Source organism: Akebia trifoliata, chromosome 2 (assembly GCF_017979445.1).
Source record: "Akebia trifoliata isolate Shusen 1 chromosome 2, ASM1797944v1, whole genome shotgun sequence".
Classification (NCBI taxonomy): Eukaryota; Viridiplantae; Streptophyta; class Magnoliopsida; order Ranunculales; family Lardizabalaceae; genus Akebia; species Akebia trifoliata.
In genome coordinates this window covers 9,040,925-9,063,550 of record NC_141376.1, presented here as the reverse complement: position 1 = coordinate 9,063,550, position 22,626 = coordinate 9,040,925, and the positions used below count along the sequence as shown (strand labels likewise).

The following is a 22,626-nucleotide window of genomic DNA, read 5'->3' as shown; positions in this document are numbered from 1 at the left end:
ACATTTTTTATATTATGTTTAATATGAAATTTTGTTTAATAATATATTTCATAACATGGAAATTTATAATTTTGTTAATATTTTGTCTAATATATGAACCATACACCTCCATATTGTCCATGAGTAAAAATATTTTTGCTTTTTTTTTTTTTCTTGATTTTTTCCCGACTTAGCCAATTTTTCCCTTGTCGAATCCTTCCCAGACCCCAACTTTGTCACTATGTCTCAAAACCCTTGATATCTCAACAAAAAACAATCCATCATCTCATAATTTTTGCCATATTTCTCACTAATAAAAAAAATATTTAGTCATTGATGGTGCAAAAAAAATCAATTTGTTTTCATTAATACAATTCTATTATTATTTTATAATATATATATATAGCTAGATATTATCAATGCAAAAATTAAACTCCTTTATGTCTCTGATGCATGGTTTGAAAACTCGTTTTGACATCTAATCTCGTCCATGAATGAGACCAAGTCGTCTTGAATGAGTTTGAGTCGTCTCATTCAACAATGAGAGAAATGAACCATGGTTTTAAATCCCATCTGATATGTTTGACCTATCTATTCATATCTTTGGTGGATGATACTTAGACGTATTGGACGAGTCTTCTTGATCTCAGATGAGATTTAAAACCATGCTATGGTGTGGTAACATATATAAGCAATTGATTGAGGACATGGTCAGGAACAAATCTATCACATTTCCACGTAGTGGATGGATATAAGAAGTGAATAACAAGACTTGATATTGGTTGGCACTTTTACATGAGTCAAGAGGGCCCCTCTATTTGTGAACCTAGTAAGTAGATGAGCCAAATCTCATGGAACCTCCAACGGTTTCGATACCTTTTAAAATCTTTCATTGCCGAGAGAAATCTATTAAAGGGCAAATCCCTTCAAACACTCTACATAAAGTCGCTCATCCCTCCTTCAACCTACTTTTCCAACCACTTCATCATCCTCTACTCCAAATGTGGTCGTCTTGCCTCTGCTCGAAAGGCTTTCGACTACACCCAATACCCAAATGTCTTCTCTTTCAACGCTATCATCTCTGCATATGCCAAAGAATCACAAATCCAAATTGCCCACCAATTGTTTGATCGAATTCCCCAACCTGATCTTGTCTCTTGGAACACTCTCATCTCTGGTTATGCCGATTGCGGCGAGAGTGCATTGGTTCTCCAGTTGTTCTCTGAAATGCGAGAGATGGGTCTCGACATGGATGGGTTCACTCTATCTGGTGCGATCACCGCTTCTTGTGATGATGTTGATTTGATTAAGCAAATTCACTCGGTGGCAGTTTCAGCCGGGTTTGATTCTTATGTCTCTGTGGGTAATGCCTTGGTCACTTATTACAGCAAGAATGGATTTCTAGAGGAGGCAAAGCGGGTTTTTCATGAAATGGGTGTGATTAAAGATGAGATTTCTTGGAATTCTATGATCGTTGCTTACGGGCAACATAGAGAGGGATCTAAAGCACTAGCTATGTTCCAGGAAATGGTCCGCAGGGCATTGAATGTCGATATGTTCACGTTGGCAAGCGTTTTGACTGCGTTTACGTGTTTGGAAGATCTATTGGGTGGGCTTCAGTTTCATGCCCAGTTAATTAAAACTGGGTTTCATCAAAATTCCCATGTGGGGAGTGGTTTGATCGACTTGTATTCGAAATGTGGGAATGGTGTCTCAGATGCTAAGAAAGTGTTTGAAGAGATTCGAGAACCTGATTTGGTGCTTTGGAACACCATGATTTCAGGTTATTCCCAAAATGAGGATTTTTCCGAAGAGGCTCTTGATTGTTTCCGAGAGATGCAATGTGTAGGTTATTGGCCTGATGACTGCAGCTTTGTTTGTGTGATCAGTGCATGCTCGAACCTGTCATCTCCGTCTCAGGGCAAACAATTGCACTCATTGGCACTTAAATCTGATATCCCTAAAAATCGAATATCGGTGAACAATGCACTAATTGCAATGTACTCAAAATGCGGGAATCTCAAGGATGCTAGACGATTATTTGAGAGAATGTCAGAACATAATACTGTTTCATTCAATTCTATGATCGCAGGTTATGCACAACACGGGCATGGAATTGAATCAATACTTTTGTTTCAACAAATGCTTGAATCAGAGAATAATGTGCCCACAAGCATCACCTTCATCTCTGTCCTCTCTGCATGTGCCCACACTGGAAAGGTCAAGGAAGGTTGGAATTATTTCAATTTGATGAACGAAAAATTTGGGATTGAACCACTCGCAGAGCATTACTCATGTATGATTGACCTTCTCGGCCGAGCGGGCAAATTGGACGAAGCCGAGAGACTGATTGAAACAATGCCATTTGACCCTGGATCGATTGGTTGGGCGGCGTTGCTTGGCGCTTGCAGGACACATGGGAACGTAGAGCTTGGAACTAAGGCAGCCAATCAGTGTCTTCAGCTCGAGCCTTCCAATGCAGCCCCATATGTCATGCTTGCAAACATGTATGCCGGTGCTGGCAAATGGGAAGAGGTCGCTACTGTAAGAAAATTGATGAGAGATAGAGGGGTGAGGAAAAAACCAGGTTGTAGTTGGATTGAGGTGAACAAGAGGATCCATGTGTTTGTCGCCAAGGGTAGTTCACACCCAATGACACGTGAAATATACAAGTTCTTGGAGGAGATGTCTAGGAAGATGAAGCTCGCGGGATATGTGCCTGATTTGAAGTGGGCTCTGGTTAAGGATGATGGTACAGTTGAAGGGGAAAAGGAGATGATGTTAGGGCACCATAGTGAGAAGCTTGCCATTGCATTTGGGTTGATTAGCACTCAAGACGGGGAGCCTCTACTTGTGGTGAAGAACCTTCGGGTCTGTGGGGATTGCCACAATGCAATTAAGTTCATTTCTGCCATTATGGGAAGAGAAATTACTGTTAGAGATGCACATAGGTTTCATTGCTTCAAGGAAGGCCAGTGTTCTTGTGGAGATTATTGGTGATAATAGAGGAATAATCTTAGACTTGACCTATGAATGCTAAATAGGCTCATAGCGAATCAGTGAGGCGACATGTCATCCCCTTCAGGGCTCCTAAATGGCAAGGGTGAAAGATTTTGTAGTTGAACACATGATAAGCGATGAACAGAGATCAAGCCGGTGCTAGCGATGAGTAACCCATTGTGTAGAGCAGGCACTTTATCTAAGGTGGTTGCAGCAGGAGTTCACAGCACCAAATGAAAGGATGGTAGCACAGACTTCTCTAACAATAACACTACAACTTCCCATTAAATAGAATGGATTGGTTTGGGTGATACATACCAGAATAATTTTGCTTGCTTGGACAGTTGGGTGGGGATCATTGAAGGTTGAATGCATGTAAGCTTGTGAAGTAGGTGCTCCCAGGACTCCATAATGGGTCACTTGACAATTTGACCATGGAGAGAGAACCTGCAATCTGAAGCCCCAGAGGTTCATCGAAGGTGGTATTTTACTTTTGGTTAGCTGTTCTAGATAGGATTTTGACTGTTGACCATGGCATTGTTCGGGGATTCATTCATTTAGATTTCTGTTTTATGTGCAAATCTAGTGGAGAATTGGTCAACTACATTTTATTTCACTGCTCTTTTGTTTGAGACGTTTGATCTCTTGTTATCTCTTTATTTGTTCTTTCCTCAGATCTGTGTCATCTCTATTTCCTATTTAGTATGTGAAGAGCAAGAACAAAATATACGATTGGATTTGAGTAGATAAAGTGTCTGTTCAGTTACAAAACAGTGGAATGAGAAAATATAATTTAGCCAAATACATCTTGATGGAAATCAATTCATGCCAACCTACAAAACTTTCAAAAACAAATATTTACTTTCTAAGGCTTGGAGCACAATTTAAGATTGAAGTGACCATACTGATCTCATTCACCAAATTTAGTTCACCCAATCATTGATGACAGATAAATACTATTTTCACTTCTGACTAGAAGCCCTGAGAGCAGCGAAGACATTTGGTTGTGACTTGTGATTTAATGGTACGAACTGAGATGAAAAATTTGGCAGCTCGGTGTGTAGGACCTCTTGTTTGCAGCCTGTTCAAACTTCTTGATGGCAGATTCGTTCTCCTCTAAGCCAGTCTGAACGAAATACCTTATCCACCACGACGAGCTCCTCAATTTGGCCTTAGGAAGGAAAACATTCCAAAATGTTACTAACAATCAAACCGGTCCATGATCTTGGAAACTCACACCTGCCACACCAAGTGCATCCATACAACAAAACATATTGAAATGAAGAGCACCATGCGGTTGGTCAAGGGAATTTGTGCTGCACAACTGTATTCTACACTTGGTAGTCCGAGGTATCAACACCTCGGGAACACCGTGAGAACATATGTACGGAACAGATTCTTCTGTTGCACTGAACTTGGTAGGCCTTGGGTAGGCACTATAACAGCAACAAAAATTAAAGATTTGCGAAATGGAAAGGACCATGGACAAAACCGGAATTAAGTACAATAGAAATTAAAGCCATTGTTTGGGGGACCATGGCCATATTGAATGGTGAATGATGCCACACTCCCCCAGAAGCCCTTGGATTCTCATCATTACTCAATCTGGTATAATGGACACAACAAATTAACAATAGTGTCTCCAATTAAAAGAGCACATTGGATACTTCGTGGAATTTAGTTCCATGACAATATAATTCTGAACATTGAGAAGCCCGATGTTCTATTGGCATATATGGATGTAGCCCTATATAATGAAGTATTTATTGCTTTTGTGATGATGATGACTAGAATGGCTTATTAGTGCTTGCCGCATTTAAATTTCATATTAACGATGAAGTGGCCTATTTCATATCAAAGATTCCATTTTTAACAAATAAAATGACCCAACGATGAAAAGTTTACTAAATTTTCACAAAAAGCACATAACCACTTACCGGTCTTCCAAATTTTGATAGCTCTGTAACTTTAGCTCTCTGTTTACCTGGATATCCTACATATGGAAATGGAAAAGCAAAAAGTTCTCCTTATTATCATTCATTTAAAATAAAACAACAAATAAAATATTAGCAAAGTAGCACCAAAGTGATATCAGCATCAAAACCTTAATTTATCCTAAAAGGTTGGGTTCAGCTGAACAAATAATGTTCTATTCAATTCTCTCTAAATCCATGCGTTCTATTAATTCAAGTGTATCTATATGTACTCTCACTACCTCAGTTCACATATTTTTTTGGTCTTCTTCTTGCTCTTTTAGAACCTTCAACCTGCTGTTGAGTTTAGTCCCACATCGGACACTCATTGCCTTGTCTCTCTCCTTATAAGCTCCTGGGCCTCTCCACTCATTGCCAAGTGGTTTTGAGTTCGACCCCCAAATTTATCACTTGCACGTTACATTCTAACTGCGGCTGCCTTTGTTCTTTGTTGCACATGAACAAAACACCTCAATCGACTTTCCCTTAGTCCATCACCTATTGAGGCTACTATCACATTTCCACGAATAAATTTATTTCAGATTTTATCCTTCTTAGTCTTCCATTTGTCCATCTTAGCATCCTCATCTACAATAGCAATAGCCAACTTGAGAAAATTTATTTAGAGGTCCTCTTATTGCATTGGATCCATTCCTCAGATAGTGGTATTGATAATAAATAGAGAAACGGGGAGAAATTATTAACAAATTTATAACATAATGCGTCATGTTAAGAATGGAAGGAAGGAGTGGGTTCTAAGAGGACGCTAAACTGAGTTTATTCATCTTTAAAAGCTAGAAGTTGCTGATTACAAAGAAGGCTAATCAGCTGTTCATCTCATTTACTCACCAGTTCCAAAAGATTCTAAAACTTGTTTAGGAAATTACCGGCAAAAATAACAAGACCGTCATTTGATACCCTTGCCAAGTCTGGAAGTGTCTTGTTGAGGTACTTCGGAGACAAGTAATCCAATGCATCAGACACAATCACAAGGTTAAACGATTTCACCTTGTAGGGCAGAGGAAACTTGATATCAGCCACACGCACAATACCCTTGCGAATGAGACCCTTGCAGTTACCATCAGCATCCTCTATGTCATATGGTTCCACACCCCAAGCTTCAGTGTCTTCTTCCTTTAGCAATTTAGAGACCACTGAACAAGTGTCAGGGCCTACATGCAAAATTTTGTGCATGGTATCACCATATGCCTTCTTTAGAATTGGTAATGCTCTCTGTACTTCTAATGAACACGAAAGATCACCTGTATATATGGACATATATTGAGATCTAAATAGCAATAATATCACTTAAATCTTATAAACTTTGGCATACTAACTTGTAGCACTGGAAATAGAAAAGAAATTAATACATTGTTGAACATATATCATGAGCATAGCATGTAAAAGCAATTTATGTGTCTGTTCAAACCAGGAAATTCAGACCAACAAACTAAATTTGGATGGTTCAATAACCACAATAATGCCTGTTTTGTCCTTCAGTTAATATGTAAAACCTTGATGCTGTATAAAGCAGATAAACTTCACATAAACAAGTTCTTTTCTGGAAAGTTATATTGATAATTTTATTAAATTGCTACTTTGGATCAAAAGAGTCTCCATTAGTGGAACAACTTTGGAAAATCTGGAGAAAAAGTGGGATGTTTTCACAGGGAGAGGCCTCAATTTGCAGTATGTCTGGCCTTAGATGCACAATTCATGAGCAGGAACAATTGCAAATTAGAGTGGGAGAGGGAAAACATTTATTCTCAAAACTAGGAAGAAAGCAGCAATGGTTAACAAGCATAGGCATTAAAAAAATATTAAAGTCTGTGCTTCTATAAAAATAAAATACTTGCATTTATATTAATTTTGGGGTTGGCTAAGCTGAACATTAGTTTTGGAGCTGAGGAAAGGAAAAATGAGGGCAACAAGGATACCTCAACCATGATTTAGGGTTTAAGAATAAGGAGTAAGCTGAACATTAGTTGAGCTTTGACTCTCACATGCAAGAGATATCCTTGATTTTAACACCAAAGATTCCCTTAAGCTATTCTTTCAAGAGAAATAAAAATGGATGCTAACCATAGCCTTTAGAATGTGAACTTCAACAGTAAACAGTTGAGGAGAAGAAGCTTAAGTATTTAATGTAACTATTGTCATGGTACCATATTAACACCAAAAACGATCAAGGAAGAAGCATGCCCTCATTGTAAAGACCAATGGAGAGAAGGGTAGGGTATTTGGAAGGAGAGGAATATGAGACTTTTCAAGGGAATGATGGGATTGTAATTGTTGGTGTAAGTTGGTCGAAAAATTCAAACGAAGTCTAAACCAGGCCTAAAGTTTTTTTTTGATAGATAAAACCGGGTCTAAAGTTGAATTATCACCACACAAAAAAAAAAGATTCTCAAATGTTGATCTACTACATGAAATAGTACCCAAAGCATAAATTCTTACCTTCAACCTTACTAACAACTTTAGCATTGCCAAATCCACCTGGAGAAAACTGGAAAGATCAGTTGGTGTATGGTGAAAAAAATATATCTAACATATGAAATTCGGATCTGTAAATTAAGCACTACATATACAAAAACTGACAGAAATGTTGACCAATAGAACCAAATCTAGGAAGTAATGTCCACTTAGTTACCTATGGCAAGAAGAAGATAATAAAGAAACTAAAAAGTACTCCAATCATAAAGGTTGACTTTATTAACCCTCTTTATGCAATAATGGAAGATATGACAGCAATCAAATACCAACCTGACCCACTATAGGAATAACCAATAAGAAGGAGTGCACCCTGAAAATTTCAGAAACAACATAATCATGATCTGAACTTATCAGCCTATGCCATGTTATATAATCTTTCAACTCCAGACCAAACTAATCAATAGAAAGAACAAATACCACAAAGACCAAACCAATCGATAGATAAGATGAAGAGCGTGATTTCTGATGCAATGAACTTGCAAATGGAACACTTCCACTGTCGGCAAAGCGTCGAGAAGGATTTACTGGCCTCCTTGACATCTTTATCAGTCTAAATGGTGATGAGCCTACGAGAGTTTATGCTAATAAAAAAGAATGAAAAATAAATAAATAAATGGAAAAGTGTTAAAATGTAAATGCAGCCAACAAAAAAATAAGTTCATACATGAGAAATTTGTTCAATAAGAACAAACAGGTCAAGATCATACTTGAGATCAAAAATAACATTAGCAGCATGAGAAAAGCATTTGACCTCAATCTCCTCAATACTCCAAACACAAGAGAAAACCGTCAAACAAGAATACATTGCCATCATCATTATAAAAGCCGTATCCCAAATATCCAGATTCTGTTGAACAAATCATGTTCTCCCATTCAATCCTAAAGCAATGTTTTATGTTAATTTAAGTGTCTTCAAATTTACTTCTACTACCTCAACCGATGCCCTTTTTAGGTCTTTTTCTCTTTCTTTTAGAACCCTCAACATGCATATTCGTTCTCACTGAATTTGTTATCAGTCTTCATCTGAATCGATTTTTCCTTAATTTATCACCAACTATGTCAAACACATCAAAATTAATAATAAGCCGAAAGAATCCAAATTCCATGGATCTACAGCGGATTAAGACTGCTAAGCAATATGATCTCAAAGTTTGGAAATTTCAAACTGGGCGTAACTCTACACGTCAACTTCACAAAAAAGAGTTCAAATTCAAGAAACGTTCAGCAGATGTACCAGAAATGAGAAGATTCATCTAACTATATTAGCATCGGAAGCAGATCCATAAGTCATTTAATAAATCATCTCATTAAAAACACCTAAAAAAGAAAGAAAAATATAAATACATACAGAAGTTCACCGAAAAAAACACTAAAAATTCAGATCAAAACACTTCAGAGAAACTCAGCAATCTATAATAATCAAGCATTTAAGCATAAATCTCATACAAAACCGAAATCCGAATTTTTTTCCATCGAGTCTCAACTAGTAAGGGAGATAAACAAACAGATCGAAATATTGATTGATTCATCATAAAGAACTAGAAAATCCAGGAATCAAAACACAACAAGTAGTTAAGAAATACCTGATTTCAGTGATTCAGGACTGCATTTGGAGAACTGAGTTTGAGTTCTTGCTAGTTTGGATCTAGATCTGTTTTCCTACACTAAGCTCACTAGTTGCTTCTAATAAATTCTGGAGATTTTATCTCTAGTTAATGAATTTACCTTTAAAGGAACCTGAGGTGATAGAAAGCTATTGGAAGTGTTGAAAGACGAAGCGGTTGGCTAACGCGCGCAGTGCGCACGATAATAGACGAGCCAACGTGTCGGTGGTGACGGTGACACCGTGATATACGCAGCCTTTCAGTTAATAAGGCGTTAACATCCCATAATAATTCATTCTTGTGGGATGACCCCCAACCCATTAGGAAGGGACACGTTCTTTGCACGTGATGCTGCGTAAGTACTCAGCATCTTGGCTCTTTTGGGCTAGAATTGGAGTTGCACACTTGCACCTAGGACTTTCAATTCCTATATATCCAATTGGAATTAACAGCATTTGTAATGGAATAGTTAGTGTTAATTGATTTTATTACGTCAAAGGATTTGTCTGACTTTATCAAATTTGTTAAGGAAAATGCCCGAATGACACAGGGCATTTACTGCGATTCTCACAATTCTGACATGAGATGTGCACATAACCATAGATGTATTTTCTCACGATACGAGTAAAAATCATCTACGGTTATGTTTGCATCTTCACGTTAGAATTGTGAGAATTACAATAAATCCTGTGTCACCCTAGTATGACTCATTTGTTAATTGTGACTAAAACTTTAGTTAGTTACGTCATAATGGATCCTTCACGTCCATTCTCCAATTCAATGAATATTTTAAAATTCTTCGGAGTTTAACATGCACAATGTAATATTAGGGGGGTTGCTTGTAAATGCTCTTAGTGGGTAAGTAAAGGTGCTTACATGGAACCCTTTTGTGGCTGGTTTTTAAGGGCTCCATTGGAATTGCTCTAAGTTTTATGTGCCCAAGGCTAATCCTAACAAGAACCGATCAAGAGCGAGTAGATTATAAGGGTTTTATAAAAATTAAATTCATTCATTTATTATTATTATTATTATTATTATTATTAGAAGTCAACTATTAATTGTTTTTCAATAAAATAGAGGCAGGATGACTATCCTAATTGAAAAACGGTTAAAGATGAACGTGGACTTTTTTTAAATATAATTCATTTATCTTTGGAAAATGCTGAAATGACACAAAGTATCTATGCGATGTATACATAACCATAGATGTGTTTCCTCGCGATATGAGTAAAAATCATCTATGGTTATGTATGCATGTCCACGTCAAAATTGTGAGAATCACAGTAAATCCTGTGTCACCCCGGCACGACTCGTTATCTTTTGTCATGAAATTATATGAAAAATGTTAAAATGATAAAAAAATATTTATTGCAATTCTCACAAGTCTGACGTGAAATGTGCGCATAATCATAGATGTGTTTCCTCACGATACGTGTAAAAACCATCTACTGTTATGTATGCATGTCCACGTCAAAATTGTGAGAATCACTGTAAATATTGTATCACCCCAGCACGACTCAAATTATATACCTATTACATATAGAATATACTAACGGACTGAACCAAGTGGGCATTATTTATGCCCTAGCCCAACCAAGATTTAATTGGTTGAAATTTTTTGAATCTGACCCTGCCTTAGTAGGCTCAAGATTAAGGTTCTAACGTTCCTTGTTTGAGTGGATCAACATGCTCAGCTGACACCCCTAGTCACACCCACATGTTCTCAAAATGCATCCCACTTGAATAATAATAATAATAGGATTGTAGTATAAAATTGTAACCTCCTGCCAAATTCATTCATAATCAATTAGTAACAGGTTGTCAAGTGGATTCATTTTTCTAGGTGACTTGTTATTAATTGAGGTGTATTTCGAGAAAGGGATGGTTCAATGAGAACGAGTCTTCTTAATTTACGAAGAGTTTTTCAAACCCATAAGCCTGACTAGTAGGGAAAAGTAATTGCCCTCTTAGAACACTATATCTCTTTCAAATCCCCCGAATATATGCAATACCCCCCCCCCCCCCCCCCCCAAACAATACATACCAGGTAAGGAGGGATAAATCCCTATAAGTGACTAACTAGGGGGCTTGAACTCAAGACCTCTCTCTTTTTAAAAGGATACTTTGGCCATTGTGTCAAATGGTCATTGATTTTAGGGAGACAACGTTGGGAACCATAATTTATCCTATATGATTTAAAATTTTCATATTGGACTAATTTTTTGTGAGGGTGATCTCTATGGTGAGAAAATCATCACCAATATAAAAAAAAAATCAGTACAATCTAAAACTTCTAACCCTTTCAAAATTGATTTACAAATTAACGGTAAAAATTTGATGGTCCACAATTCTAAACCACTGTTGATAGGGTTAGAAGTTTCAGGTTGTGCTGCTTTTTTGTGAGGATGATCCCCTCACCATAGAGATCATCCTCATAAAAAAAATAAAAAAATTCAGCCCGTTCCAAAACTTTTGACCCATATAAGACAAAAGGTATTGGCTCCCTCCGTTGATTGTCGAATGAGACCCATTAGTTTATCATATATTATAAGAAGGTGCTTTATGGATTTATCTAAACATAATTGTATGATTTAAAAATATTAATTAATGTGCATTTGGGTGGTTCTTCCATTTTATTGGCATGTACTAGAAAAATAGTCTCCTTTCTTTTGTTCCAGCTCATGATCTGAACGAGTCGCACATACACCCTAGTACATGTTCCTCGACGCTGAGGACATCCCCGAAGAGCGGGGGATTTTGTGACATTTCTGATTGGCTGTCTTGTGTTTCTAATAAGTTGTTTAATAGTTGGCATATTGAATCGTATACAGAATGGGCTGGTTTAGATCGATCCTAACCGGATAATTATGAATTGAATTATTTCCATTTACAATTAAAATGAAAAATTTTACCGCATTTTATTCCTGATTTTCTTCCGGTTAAGAAGATAAAATATCAAATCGGGGTTTATTCGGCGATTGAAGTGTCTTTGTGCGCACCAGCAGCACGGGCAGCAAGCACCCTTTATGACTATATTGATAGCCATAACCCATACGGTTGTTGCTGATTCGACTCATACCGGACTCAGTCGATCTTGTCGACCCAGCCTTCACAAGAAGTCTCCTAGAAGGGGGTTCACCACTATCGGCGTTAGGGACAGAGGCGCCGGAAGGGGAGGATAAGCATATTCCCTGCTTGTAATATGATACGCCCGAGAAGGAAGGTCACCCATTTCATCGAGACGGGGCACTCTAAATCGGTCAATAGGTAGACTCAGCTCTCCCATCACGCGCTTCCCCCCATACACTACTCGGCTTATTCATTTTTCTCTAAGGGTGATTTAGACACGCTCATCCATGTTTTGGTGAATATTTAAGATGCTCGTATATTTCAAATTGATGAAATGGGAACATTTCATCGATCTTCAACTTATAAAATGATTCAAATGCCCTATTCTTCTTCACTTTATAGTACAAAATTCTTTACTTTTCAAACTTTATCTTCACTTCGTTGTTTTTCAGCCTAACCTTAACATTTTGTAGAGATTCCCTTTTGTTTTTCTTTTTAATAAAAAATTCTATCATTTTTGTTTTTTCAAAAAAACCATGCTCAATTTTTCTTCCCCAAAACAATCACTTTCAAGATCTTCAATCTTTACAGGAAATTATTTTAAATTTGACCTCATTTTGACGTAAATGAAATAAGGAAACAACTTTACCGAAAGTGAAGAGCAAAGGAGAAAATATAACATTACGAAACTACACTATTATACTTTGTTTTCCCATTAAAGAAATTTAGTCGATATAAGAATCTGCAAAAGTCGAGTAATCATATAAGCCAAGTCACAAGCCTCATAAGACAAGTTCAAAGTATCTTAAGGTTTTGAATGGGAATTTAAAGGGAGTTCTATATTTCACAAAAATATTAAATATAATTTATTGAAAAGGGACATCTGTATTATTGGGATAGGCATAAATCTCAAGAGTTGGATCTATTATTTTTAACAGTTAAGATCATGTGTTTTTCACGAATTATTTTTCATAAATTACATGGAAATATTCGATTTGCTTAAATTGCATCAGACGAATCTAGTCAAAATCAACTCGAATCAATCTCAAAAATAATATTTTTGAAATCATCGTGATTGTCAGAAATCAAAATCACTTTATACTGATTGGATTCAAGTAAATTTAGATGTTGCCCTTAGAAAAGAAAATGAAAAGAAATAGAGTAGTTTTTGTTGTTCGGGATGGAAAGCTCAGTGGTATTTTCTATGATATGTCGCATGTGTCACTTGAAATGGTACGTACATACATACATACATGTATATACACATACACATATACACTAAAGTTTGCTCGTACCTACGAACATCCTCTTCAGGACTAATGGGGTAGAAGAGTAAATTACTAATATAAAAAAAAATAGTAAAGACAATAACATTGGAGGAGTGTTATTGAAAAATGGGTAGAAAATGAAAGATAACAAAATTGAAAGGATACTCTTGGAAAATGGACAAAAGAGGAAAGACAATAAATTTAAAAATATGTCCCTATAAAAGGTGAGAAGGAGGGGGGGGGGGGTCATATATAAAGTTGATGGGGGTATTATTAAGGATTTGAAAGAGGAAATGTAATATAATTGGAAATATTCTTAAAAAATTAAGAAGCGGAAATGTAATAAAACTAGAGTTCACTTACGGGGGTAAAAAGGAAAAATAATAAAGTTGAAGGGTTATTATTAAGAAAGGGTATAAAAGGGAAAGACAATGAAGTAGGAGGGAAGGATTGGAAAAATGGTAGAAGAACTAAGAGAATAAGGATAAGAGTACATTTGAAAAGAGAATGAAGAGAAAAGTAAAACAGGTAAAACTAAGACTATCAATGGATCATATCAGACCCGAAATTCGATCTATTTAGATACAATAACTTTAGGTTTAGATTCCGACAAGGATTCGATTTGATATCTTATCATATTGAATCTGAATCAACCATATCCCGATCTAATAAGGACCTGATTCGATAATATGTTGTATATACAAATAGGGTTTGGCTTGATTCAAACTGGATCTGATTATTAATGGCTTTGAATCTTAAAATTAAGACCTAATAAAAACTCGATCTGCTACTCATCTGTTTAGACTTCAGACCCGATATGATCAGATCCCAAATTGACCTCGATCCGATCCATTGACAACCCTAGGTAAAACATAAATTATAAATCTTGAGACATAGATATAATGTAATGAGAAATGCTAAATGAACACTAATTTTAGCCAACTCCCCAAACTCCCTATGACATGTTAGCTAATGGCTCATTAAACATTTGATAAGTAGCCCAATGACATTAGCAATACAAATAACTTCTCTCTCTTGCCTACTGCCTACATATTTATTTTTTTAGATTTCAAATCTTAAAAAAGGTTGTTGAGCCCACATTGATTATTACATTAACAATCCAACAATAGTCGTTTAGATTTTATGAAAATATTCACATTCAAAAATATAGAAATTAAAAAAATATTATTTTGTGAACTTGATCCAAGGTGTTGAAAATGGACGTACACCAAACACTCAAATTTAAAAATAAAATTCAATGGTGAATATATATATAGGATCAGGATCAAGGGACATATGTAAAAACAATGTAACATTAATAAATTTTCAAAATATGGGTAAGAAGTTTTGAATTGAGCTGATTTTTTGTGAGGATGATCTCTATGATGGGAAGATCATCCGGAAAAAAAAATAATCAGTCCAATTTGAAACGTCTAACCCCATTAAAAGTGATTTAGAATGTTGACCGTCGATTTTTTGTCAAGTTTTGTCAATAATTTGTAAATCACTTTTGATGGATTTAGAAGTTTCAGATTGAGCTAATTTTTTGTGAGGATGATCTTCTCATCATAGTGACCATCCTCGCAAAAAATCAGTTCAATCCAAAATCTCTAACCCACATTTTGAAAAATCATTATTTTACATATGTGTTTTACACATGTCCCTTGAACCGCCCCCATATATATATATTTCGAGTCCCGTTCAGCACCCTAAGCTTTACCACACATTTTAACAAACGTGTTTTGTCTTACATGGGTTAGAAGTTTTGGAATGGGCTGATTTTTGGTGAGGATGATCTCTATGGTGAGGAGATCATCCTCACCAAAAATCAGCTCATTCCAAAACTTCTAACCCCATCAAAAATGGTTTACAAAAAATGGACGGTCCACGATTTTTCAACGTGTAAACATGGGGCTAAACATTTCATAATGGGCTGATTTTTGGGGAGGATGATCTTCTAATCATAGAGATCATCCTCACCAAAAATCAGCCCATTCAAAACTTCTAACCCATGTAGGACAAAAAACGTTTGTTAAAGTGTGGGGTAAAACTTAGGGTGCTGAACATTTCCCATATATTTCATTGCATCATATCTTGTTTTGAAATGTCTCTAGCTGATCAAATCATGTTTTTTATTTATTTTTTTTTTTTTTTACTATGGGCAGGAGAGATAAAAGGGCGTTGGCCACTCTAATGTAATTAGTGTCATAGATATAGCGGGAGCGCGGTAAATTGGGACAGCGAGTCAGAGATAAAGAGGGAAAACGAAGGATAAGAGAAATAAATAGTTGTTCTCTCTACGGTAGAAACATGAAAGTATGCTTCGTTGTCCATCTCACAGGGTAAGAAATCGCTGTGTGTGTTCGAGAGAGACGAGAGGATGGTCTCCGAAGAGAAAAGGAGAGACAACAAAGAGAACAACAACAATAACAATGGTGCATCATCATGGCCCAACAGAAACGGACCCTCTCCGTACCAAGAAAAAGAAGAGGGGGTGAGCGTTTGGGGAATTCTACTGTTCGGTCTCATTGGCGCCACCGCTACCACTTTCCTTGTATGTTATTACATCGTCCTTTCTCTTATTATTTCTCCAAATATTTTAATTTGGATTCGCATCATCTTATAGTTGTTGAATTGTGGCGTTTGATCGAGAAAAAAAAAAAAACTTAGGTATTTCAGTGTATAGTATGCTACCCAATAATTCTCTTTGTTTTGTTCACAATTTAATCTGTTAAATCTGAATTACTGTAGTGAGTTTGATTGACATGGATGAGATTATTCACCTAGGTTTGGTCCATTTTGTAGTAATTGCAAGTCAAAATTCAGTATACGAGGTGAAGGCGAGAGATGAGAATATTGAAATGTATGAGTGATACAATTAGGGTAGATAAAGAAATTACAAATGGATATTTTCGTGTGAATTTATGGTTTGCCCCCAATTAGATGTAAAATATTGGAATGTCACCAGATGAGTGGTGGAGCAGTGGTTTAGCAACTCGGGTGTGCTCTCCAGGTTTGTCAGATCGAGTCTCCCCACCCACAACTTTATCTTATATACTTGTTTGTGGTAACAGGGCATATCTGTGGGGATTACGGATTAGTTCCATTTACATCAAAACTTAAAATAAAATATAGGAATGTTGAGTGAGATGTTTGAGCATAGTACAATGAAAACTTATAATGATACCGGAGAGATGGAGCTTTTTTGTGTAAGTCGAAGGTTATAAAAGGCGAGAGTAAGGCCAAAAATGGCGTGGATTAACATATTAAGAAAATATAAGAAGACATGTGCTATATGACTCAAAATAAAGTTGGACCTAAAAATAGGATTCATCAAAAGAAAATCCTTTGGAACTTACTTCCGTTTGCCATGACCTGGGGTTTATGGTCGAAAAGGAACAAGAGGATTATCAAAGGCTTCTTCTACTAGAGATACTGTGTTAAATGTTTTAGGGCTGTTATTTTTTTGGTGTAAACTCTATCCCGACTTTGAAGGGGTATTTTTGGAGGAGCTCGTGTGTCGATGGGACTCCTTGTGTGATAGTTGATGTTTTGTTTTGGTTTGTCATCTCGACCGATTGTTGTATCTTTCTTCTCTTTAATGAATTTATATTTATATTAAAAAAAAAATGTTTGGGATTGGACATTGATGAAGACAATATTAAAATATTGTTAACATTGAGCACTATACTGGGAATGTGGGCAAGAGTGTTTTTCATTAACTTGATTTGAGTGACAATGACTATGAAGATGTCTTGATGCTCCAAATGTCAACAAAACATAAAGGAACAAGTTGTGATGCCTAATGAAGAGTTATCTAAAAAGATTGGACTAAGATGCTACTGTGATGCAACCTCCGCACTCTATTGTCGTTGTTTGATGAGGGATTGTATTCCTTTCCCGAATAAGATAAGAGGCTAGAGATAGAATCCATCTCTCAGTCATTCTAGTTATCCCTAACCCAGCTAAACAAGTTTTCACTAGGCATTCCTTCCTACCTGAAAGCACAAACAGGGCAGAATGAACAATCTTTAAGGGAGTACTTCTACTGATGGTACTCCTCTTTCATCTCTCCCAATCTTGAAATGTATGTACTTTCTGAGCTCAAAGGTGTCTTCTTTGAGGATCTTCTCTTTAGATGGGGTTTGGTTTGTAAATGGCAGATTGGCAGTAGTTATCCAAATATATATATATACATATATACACACCCCAACTGGACTTGGAAATAATTGTCCGGATTTTGGGTTTACTTGTTTGACTACTGAAACCAAAGCCGTTTGAACATAGTAGGTTCTCTTATGGGTATTTGGTATTCAAACACAATCAAAATGACCTTAAACATTCTTTTTTACATAGGCAAAACAGTAATCCTGTTTAGAATTAAGTGGAAAAATAAGATTCATGTTGCACTGACACCAGTAGTTGGGATAAGGTGTAGACTATGATTATGATTTACGTTCCATCATTCTCCTCCAAAGACTTTTAGAAGGATAATTGAACATTCAGATCCATTTCTTGTTAGGATCTTTGTTCGCATCTTTTAAATTCCTCACTGTTAGAACCCTCCCCCCAGGAGGACACACCTTCCATTTCACTAGGTCATTTTTCTCATTCTCCCAAGCCTTTCAACAGGATGTTTCCCATCAACTTGTCTGAAAAGAGATAAATAGTGGACTAGCACATTTGATAAAAGTACTTATGTTGTTTTGTCTAGTATGAATTAAGAAAAGAATAGATTTATCCAACTACTTATGTTCTTCAGGATAAAAATATGTATGTTTCCTAAATCAATATTTTGCTCATCAATGCATTATATTCTGGAATATATTCAACCACATAAGAAATAGCTGTACTTGTGATATTTTCTAAACTGAATGTATGAACTAATATGTTTGTGATTTCACGGTAAAAGCTAACCAGGTTACAATCATCGCTGAAGGGTGCAATTAACGGTTCCAATCGTTCAAGTTTCAAGGAGGGAGCATGGAAAAGGTATAATCAGCGAATGCAAGAGGAGCATGAAGAAGAAATGGAAAGAGTGGTGAGATCAGTTTTCATTATCCGATTTTGTTCTCTTTTTATTCTAGTTATTTGAATGAGATAATGGAACTTTGTTGATGCAGGATGCCATCTATAATTTGAAACAATGTTTAGTTACTTTCTTAGTATGGTATTTAGACAAATATAATTAGTTTGACATTCTGGAAAAAGATTGATAGGTGTATGCATTGGTCCTGATGAAATTGCCAAAGATCGATGAATCTTCAATGATCAGTTTACCAATTTCTTAGACCTTTTTTTTTTAAATTTCATTTTGTTTGTTTCTACTTCAATGCATTTCATCAATAAGATTGTTAGAATACATAACTCAATGGACTATATAAACTATATATTGTATTGAGTATATGTTTGTTTATCTACCCAGATAACTATATATGACCAAAGTACAAGCATCGGTGAGATGTGATACTGATATGAGTTGGGGCACTTAAGGTATTTCTTTATGACATGAGCCGTAAAAAATATTAATATGAACTTAGCTTAAATAGATATGCCGGTAGTATTAGTAACTTAGCACGAAAATATTTGAGAGCACTTTTTTGTTGTACGTTTTCAGACAGACACTATTGTATTTGTAACTTAGCACGAAAATTTTAGGACATGGATAATACACTCCTACCTGCATCCTCATGTCTCAGATTTTCAAAAAGTCGAGCCGCATTTTCACTTACCGCATCCGTTTCCCTATCCACATAGATCCTGGCATCTTAGATGTCGGTTTTGCTCAACTCAGTTACTGTTTGGCCTTGCTTCTGGTTGACAACTTTTAGCTTCCTGCCCACAAAAACACTTTTTGTTTGAAAATTAATGTTTAGTGGCACTCGGCTTTATATTGCTAGTTTGCCACAAGAGTCAAAATCCAAAAGCGGACTAGAAGCCATAGGTGCCTGGACCTGCTTTTTTTTTTTTAAGGATGGGTAAAATGCAAATTTTATTGAGAGAAAGTGGATGAGTGGCCACTTGCCAAACTACAAAATAGAAAGGACTGAAGAAACAAAACAAAACAAAAACATGAGTAAATACAAAGAGACTACTAATGCCTCATGAGACACACAAAGAATCCCATTTAAACAAAAAAATCCTCAAAATATGCTTCTCTAAAGACCTTGAAAATCTTGCTCCAATAAAAAAAATCGGACCCATAATGGATAAGAGAACCATTTGTAGCTGCTTGGACCTGCTTTTGGCTTTTGGAAAGGAAGTACGGATGCTATTGGCCTTTGTAACAGCACCTAGATAGAAGCCTTTCTCTATCATTATTTCAGAATTTTAAATCCTCAATCCTCTGCTGATTCATATCTTTTATTCCGCTAGAAGCCTTTGTAACAGATGCTATTGGCCTTTGTAACTGTACCTAGATAGAAGCCTTTCTCTAGCATTATTTCAGAATTTTAAATCCTCAATCCTCTGCTGATTCATATCTTTTATTCTGCTTCACCAAAATCCTCATATTTACTATTATAATGAGAGAGGGCGGAGTAGAAGTCGTTTGACACCAAAATTTGTATCTCACAAACCCCACCGTTATAATCAGGGTTATTTTGGTCAAAAATCAAGAAAATACAAACCTACGATCCTATTAATCTTTGGTTTTCAAAATTATAAAAATATCCTTTTTTACTATATAATCTTCAAAACACCCTTTTAATCAATATTTTAAATTACAAATAAGCCCTTTTGATACATGTGAATTTGCACATGCCACCTTTTAGTTAAAGTTAAAGAAAATAGTTCTTGTTTTTTCCCCCTTTGGAATAGCTGATCACTTATCATTTGTAATATCTGCTGTTCTTGCAAACATACCAACCTCTTATGTTTTTCATAATCGTATTTGTCCATTTTTTATGTTAATTGGTTATTACTATTTCTTTAGGAGCGTATAAGGCGTATGCAGAGTGTATTCAACAGAGAGAGAAGTAAACATAAGAGAAACTATGAGAGCTGGAGAGAAAGTGGTCCAGGTGTGTATCATCAACATTTCCAGCGAGATGATTGGTATTGGAAGACTGAGACATCCTACAAAAATCAAAACACTACTAATTCCAGAGCAACTCCCAGAGAAAGTGGAAGTTATATGCTATCGCATCACTACTCAGTTTTGGGTCTTGACAGGTAATGATCAATGTCTTATAGACCAAATTGAATGCCAAACTGGCTTGCAACTGTGGGGATTGGTCCTCATCCCAAAAGGATGTTGGGATACCCTACACTATTGAAAAAAAAAGAATGCCAAACTTGCAAGATCATTCATTTGTTTGGTTGGACTAGCTGTGTTTGGAGAAAATAAAAATGAAGAAACAACTGGAAATCGATTTAAGCTATGTAACTAGGGTACTCCATGGTGAGAAAAATGATAATGGACATGGTAAGAAACCTTTTTTTGTATATGTAGCATTGAAAGAAGACACGGTGGACCAATTCTTGTTTGGCTTCTCCAGAACAGTGTCTGTCCCACCCTGGTTCTCATCAAATGAAGCCTTAATTACAAGCTGAACTAATGAAAGAAGAAATAGAAACAAAAGTGTGATTAACTAAATAAAAATTCATGACTTTTTTGGGAAGTTCGGAAATTATTGACCCCATCTTTTTAGTGTATGATTTGAAAATTTTCTTTCTAAGCTGATATTCAATATTTTTCTTTAGATTTCATCATCCATTGTGGAATTCGTGAGATTTTTGGTTTTGCCTTAGAAACAGCCATGGTCGACATGTTTTTTAAGCTGATTTTAGAGTACCACAAGCAGACACTGTTTTCATTGGAGCTTGTTGATTCCTGCAATTGGGAAAGTGCTTTTCAGAATAAACAAATCTTAATTGTTTTTCCTTTTCTTTTTTCCTTTAACAAAAATGTTTGTATTTTTTATTTTATGCTGGCATTTGGGAGCAGCATATTTGAACATCATTTTCTTGTGAAAGTTGTTTTTGGCACACACAAAACTTAATTGCAAGAATCACTTATCTGATCGCACACCATTGTCTTTGCCCTCTACCACTTCCTCGCAATGAAGAGAAAACTGGCACTTTAAACATATATAGGAAAAGTTATAGGATGTGAAGATTTAATATATTCTTGTATTCATCGACGCACTTCATTAGCATAACTGTTTAACACATTCACTTCTCTCTCTCTTTTCAATAGGTGGAGAAGAAAGCCATACACGGAAGCCGAGATTAAGGTATTTTTTGTAAAATCTCATTTTCGTTTCCAATGAAGTAGTGGAATTAGTATCTGTTTTTTGGTTTTCTGAAATATCTCAATTATAAGTTACTACATTAGGATTTAGGAATTAATTTGCATCTATGTTATTTGTGCGGTGTATTTGTGACCTAATTTGGTACTACATTCATGTACCTTACATGGAATGGTTTCAACCCTCCTCTAAGTGTGACATGAGATGAAAATAAGCCTTTTTCTTTTGGGAGTTTACGTTAGCGATAGTTCTTGAAAGTGAGAAAATACGCACTAAGAAACATGTATAAAGTGAGAATAATTGTCTACACAGTGCAACAATTTTTTATTGCTGTATATTTATGGTAGGAAAACAGCTTCATCTTCCTTATGTTTACTGCAGACAGCTTTCAGAGACAGAGCAAAGGAGTACCACCCAGATCAAAACCAGGATAATAAAGGTGAGGACCGACCCACATACACAGAATGATGTTCCAATCGGATTATTTTGTGCCATCTACCATTGTTTTGGCTGATTGATTCTGAGTGCTTGTGTATTGTTGCAGTAGCTGCCGAGGCCAAGTTCAAAGAGGTTTTGATGTCCTATGAGGCCATAAAATTAGAAAGGAAGAACGGGAAGTCCTAATCTGATCAAAAGTACCAAAGATATCTCGTAAATTCAAAGAAAACCCATACATAAGTCGATCAAACATCAGACCTTGTAGTCTCACCTTTTCCTTCCCAGATGAAATTGATTTCCTAACTCCTTGTTGGCGCTGTGTGGAGGTTTTTTTTACGGCATATTCTTTGTGTACTATTTGAGAGTTTGGGATACCTTGGGTGGGTTTCTTGGAAAGTCAGGCTTTAATGGATCACTATTAGTTTTGAGTATGTAAAAAGATTGCTTTTGCCCTTATAGATAAATGCATACTCAATCTCATGTAAATTTTGTTTTAACTTAATTACAATAATATATAGAAAGTTATTTTTTATGTTAATGTCTTTTTAGA

At 36.0% G+C, this 22,626-nt stretch overlaps 3 protein-coding genes across 7 annotated transcripts; 2 read left to right on the top strand and 1 right to left on the bottom strand.

Moving 5' to 3' along the window:
- The first annotated feature begins 614 nt into the window (after positions 1–614).
- LOC147409373 (Pentatricopeptide repeat (PPR) superfamily protein) lies at positions 615–3,651 on the top strand. Its single transcript, XM_086428172.1, has one exon. The coding sequence runs from the start codon at positions 817–819 to the stop codon at positions 2,977–2,979; it is 2,163 nt and encodes a 720-aa protein (XP_086284298.1). The 5' UTR covers positions 615–816; the 3' UTR covers positions 2,980–3,651.
- A 35-nt stretch (positions 3,652–3,686) lies between these two features.
- On the bottom strand, positions 3,687–9,346 carry LOC147409372 (putative pectin methylesterase CGR2). 3 transcript variants are annotated; one of them, XM_086428189.1, is made up of 7 exons: positions 9,029–9,346; positions 7,863–8,011; positions 7,716–7,755; positions 7,410–7,448; positions 5,840–6,214; positions 4,917–4,972; positions 3,687–4,150 (listed from the first exon to the last, which is right to left on the bottom strand). In XM_086428189.1, exons 2-7 carry the CDS (start codon positions 7,983–7,985, stop codon positions 3,998–4,000), a joined length of 786 nt encoding a protein of 261 aa, XP_086284315.1. In that variant the 5' UTR covers positions 7,986–8,011; positions 9,029–9,346; the 3' UTR covers positions 3,687–3,997. The 3 variants fall into 3 exon arrangements, with proteins under 3 accessions (XP_086284315.1, XP_086284323.1, XP_086284309.1); XM_086428197.1 differs by having other exon boundaries at positions 7,863–8,026; positions 9,171–9,346; XM_086428183.1 differs by having other exon boundaries at positions 7,863–8,026; positions 9,029–9,343.
- Positions 9,347–15,622: 6,276 nt separating this feature from the next.
- On the top strand, positions 15,623–22,608 carry LOC147409371 (Chaperone DnaJ-domain superfamily protein). 3 transcript variants are annotated; one of them, XM_086428160.1, is made up of 6 exons: positions 15,623–15,940; positions 18,326–18,427; positions 20,321–20,559; positions 21,587–21,623; positions 22,020–22,077; positions 22,183–22,608. In XM_086428160.1, exons 1-6 carry the CDS (start codon positions 15,767–15,769, stop codon positions 22,260–22,262), a joined length of 690 nt encoding a protein of 229 aa, XP_086284286.1. In that variant the 5' UTR covers positions 15,623–15,766; the 3' UTR covers positions 22,263–22,608. The 3 variants fall into 3 exon arrangements, with proteins under 3 accessions (XP_086284286.1, XP_086284281.1, XP_086284273.1); XM_086428155.1 differs by having other exon boundaries at positions 15,625–15,940; positions 18,299–18,427; positions 22,186–22,608; XM_086428147.1 differs by having other exon boundaries at positions 15,628–15,940; positions 18,299–18,427.
- The last annotated feature ends 18 nt before the right edge of the window (positions 22,609–22,626 follow it).

What these genes read in the sequence shown, in the direction of transcription:
- LOC147409373 (XM_086428172.1), top strand. Translation starts at nt 817, where the DNA reads ATGAGCCAAATCTCATGGAACCTCCAACGGTTTCGATACCTTTTAAAA.
- LOC147409372 (XM_086428189.1), bottom strand. Translation starts at nt 7,985, where the DNA reads ATGTCAAGGAGGCCAGTAAATCCTTCTCGACGCTTTGCCGACAGTGGA. An exon ending in CGGTCTTGTTATTTTTGCCG is followed by an intron (nt 4,973 to 5,839) that starts GTAATTTCCTAA and finishes TTCCATATGTAG; the next exon opens with GATATCCAGGTAAACAGAGA. An exon ending in TATCAAAATTTGGAAGACCG is followed by an intron (nt 4,151 to 4,916) that starts GTAAGTGGTTAT and finishes TTCCTTCCTAAG; the next exon opens with GCCAAATTGAGGAGCTCGTC.
- LOC147409371 (XM_086428147.1), top strand. Translation starts at nt 15,767, where the DNA reads ATGGTCTCCGAAGAGAAAAGGAGAGACAACAAAGAGAACAACAACAAT. An exon ending in AAGAAGAAATGGAAAGAGTG is followed by an intron (nt 18,428 to 20,320) that starts GTGAGATCAGTT and finishes CTATTTCTTTAG; the next exon opens with GAGCGTATAAGGCGTATGCA. An exon ending in TCAGTTTTGGGTCTTGACAG is followed by an intron (nt 20,560 to 21,586) that starts GTAATGATCAAT and finishes TCTTTTCAATAG; the next exon opens with GTGGAGAAGAAAGCCATACA.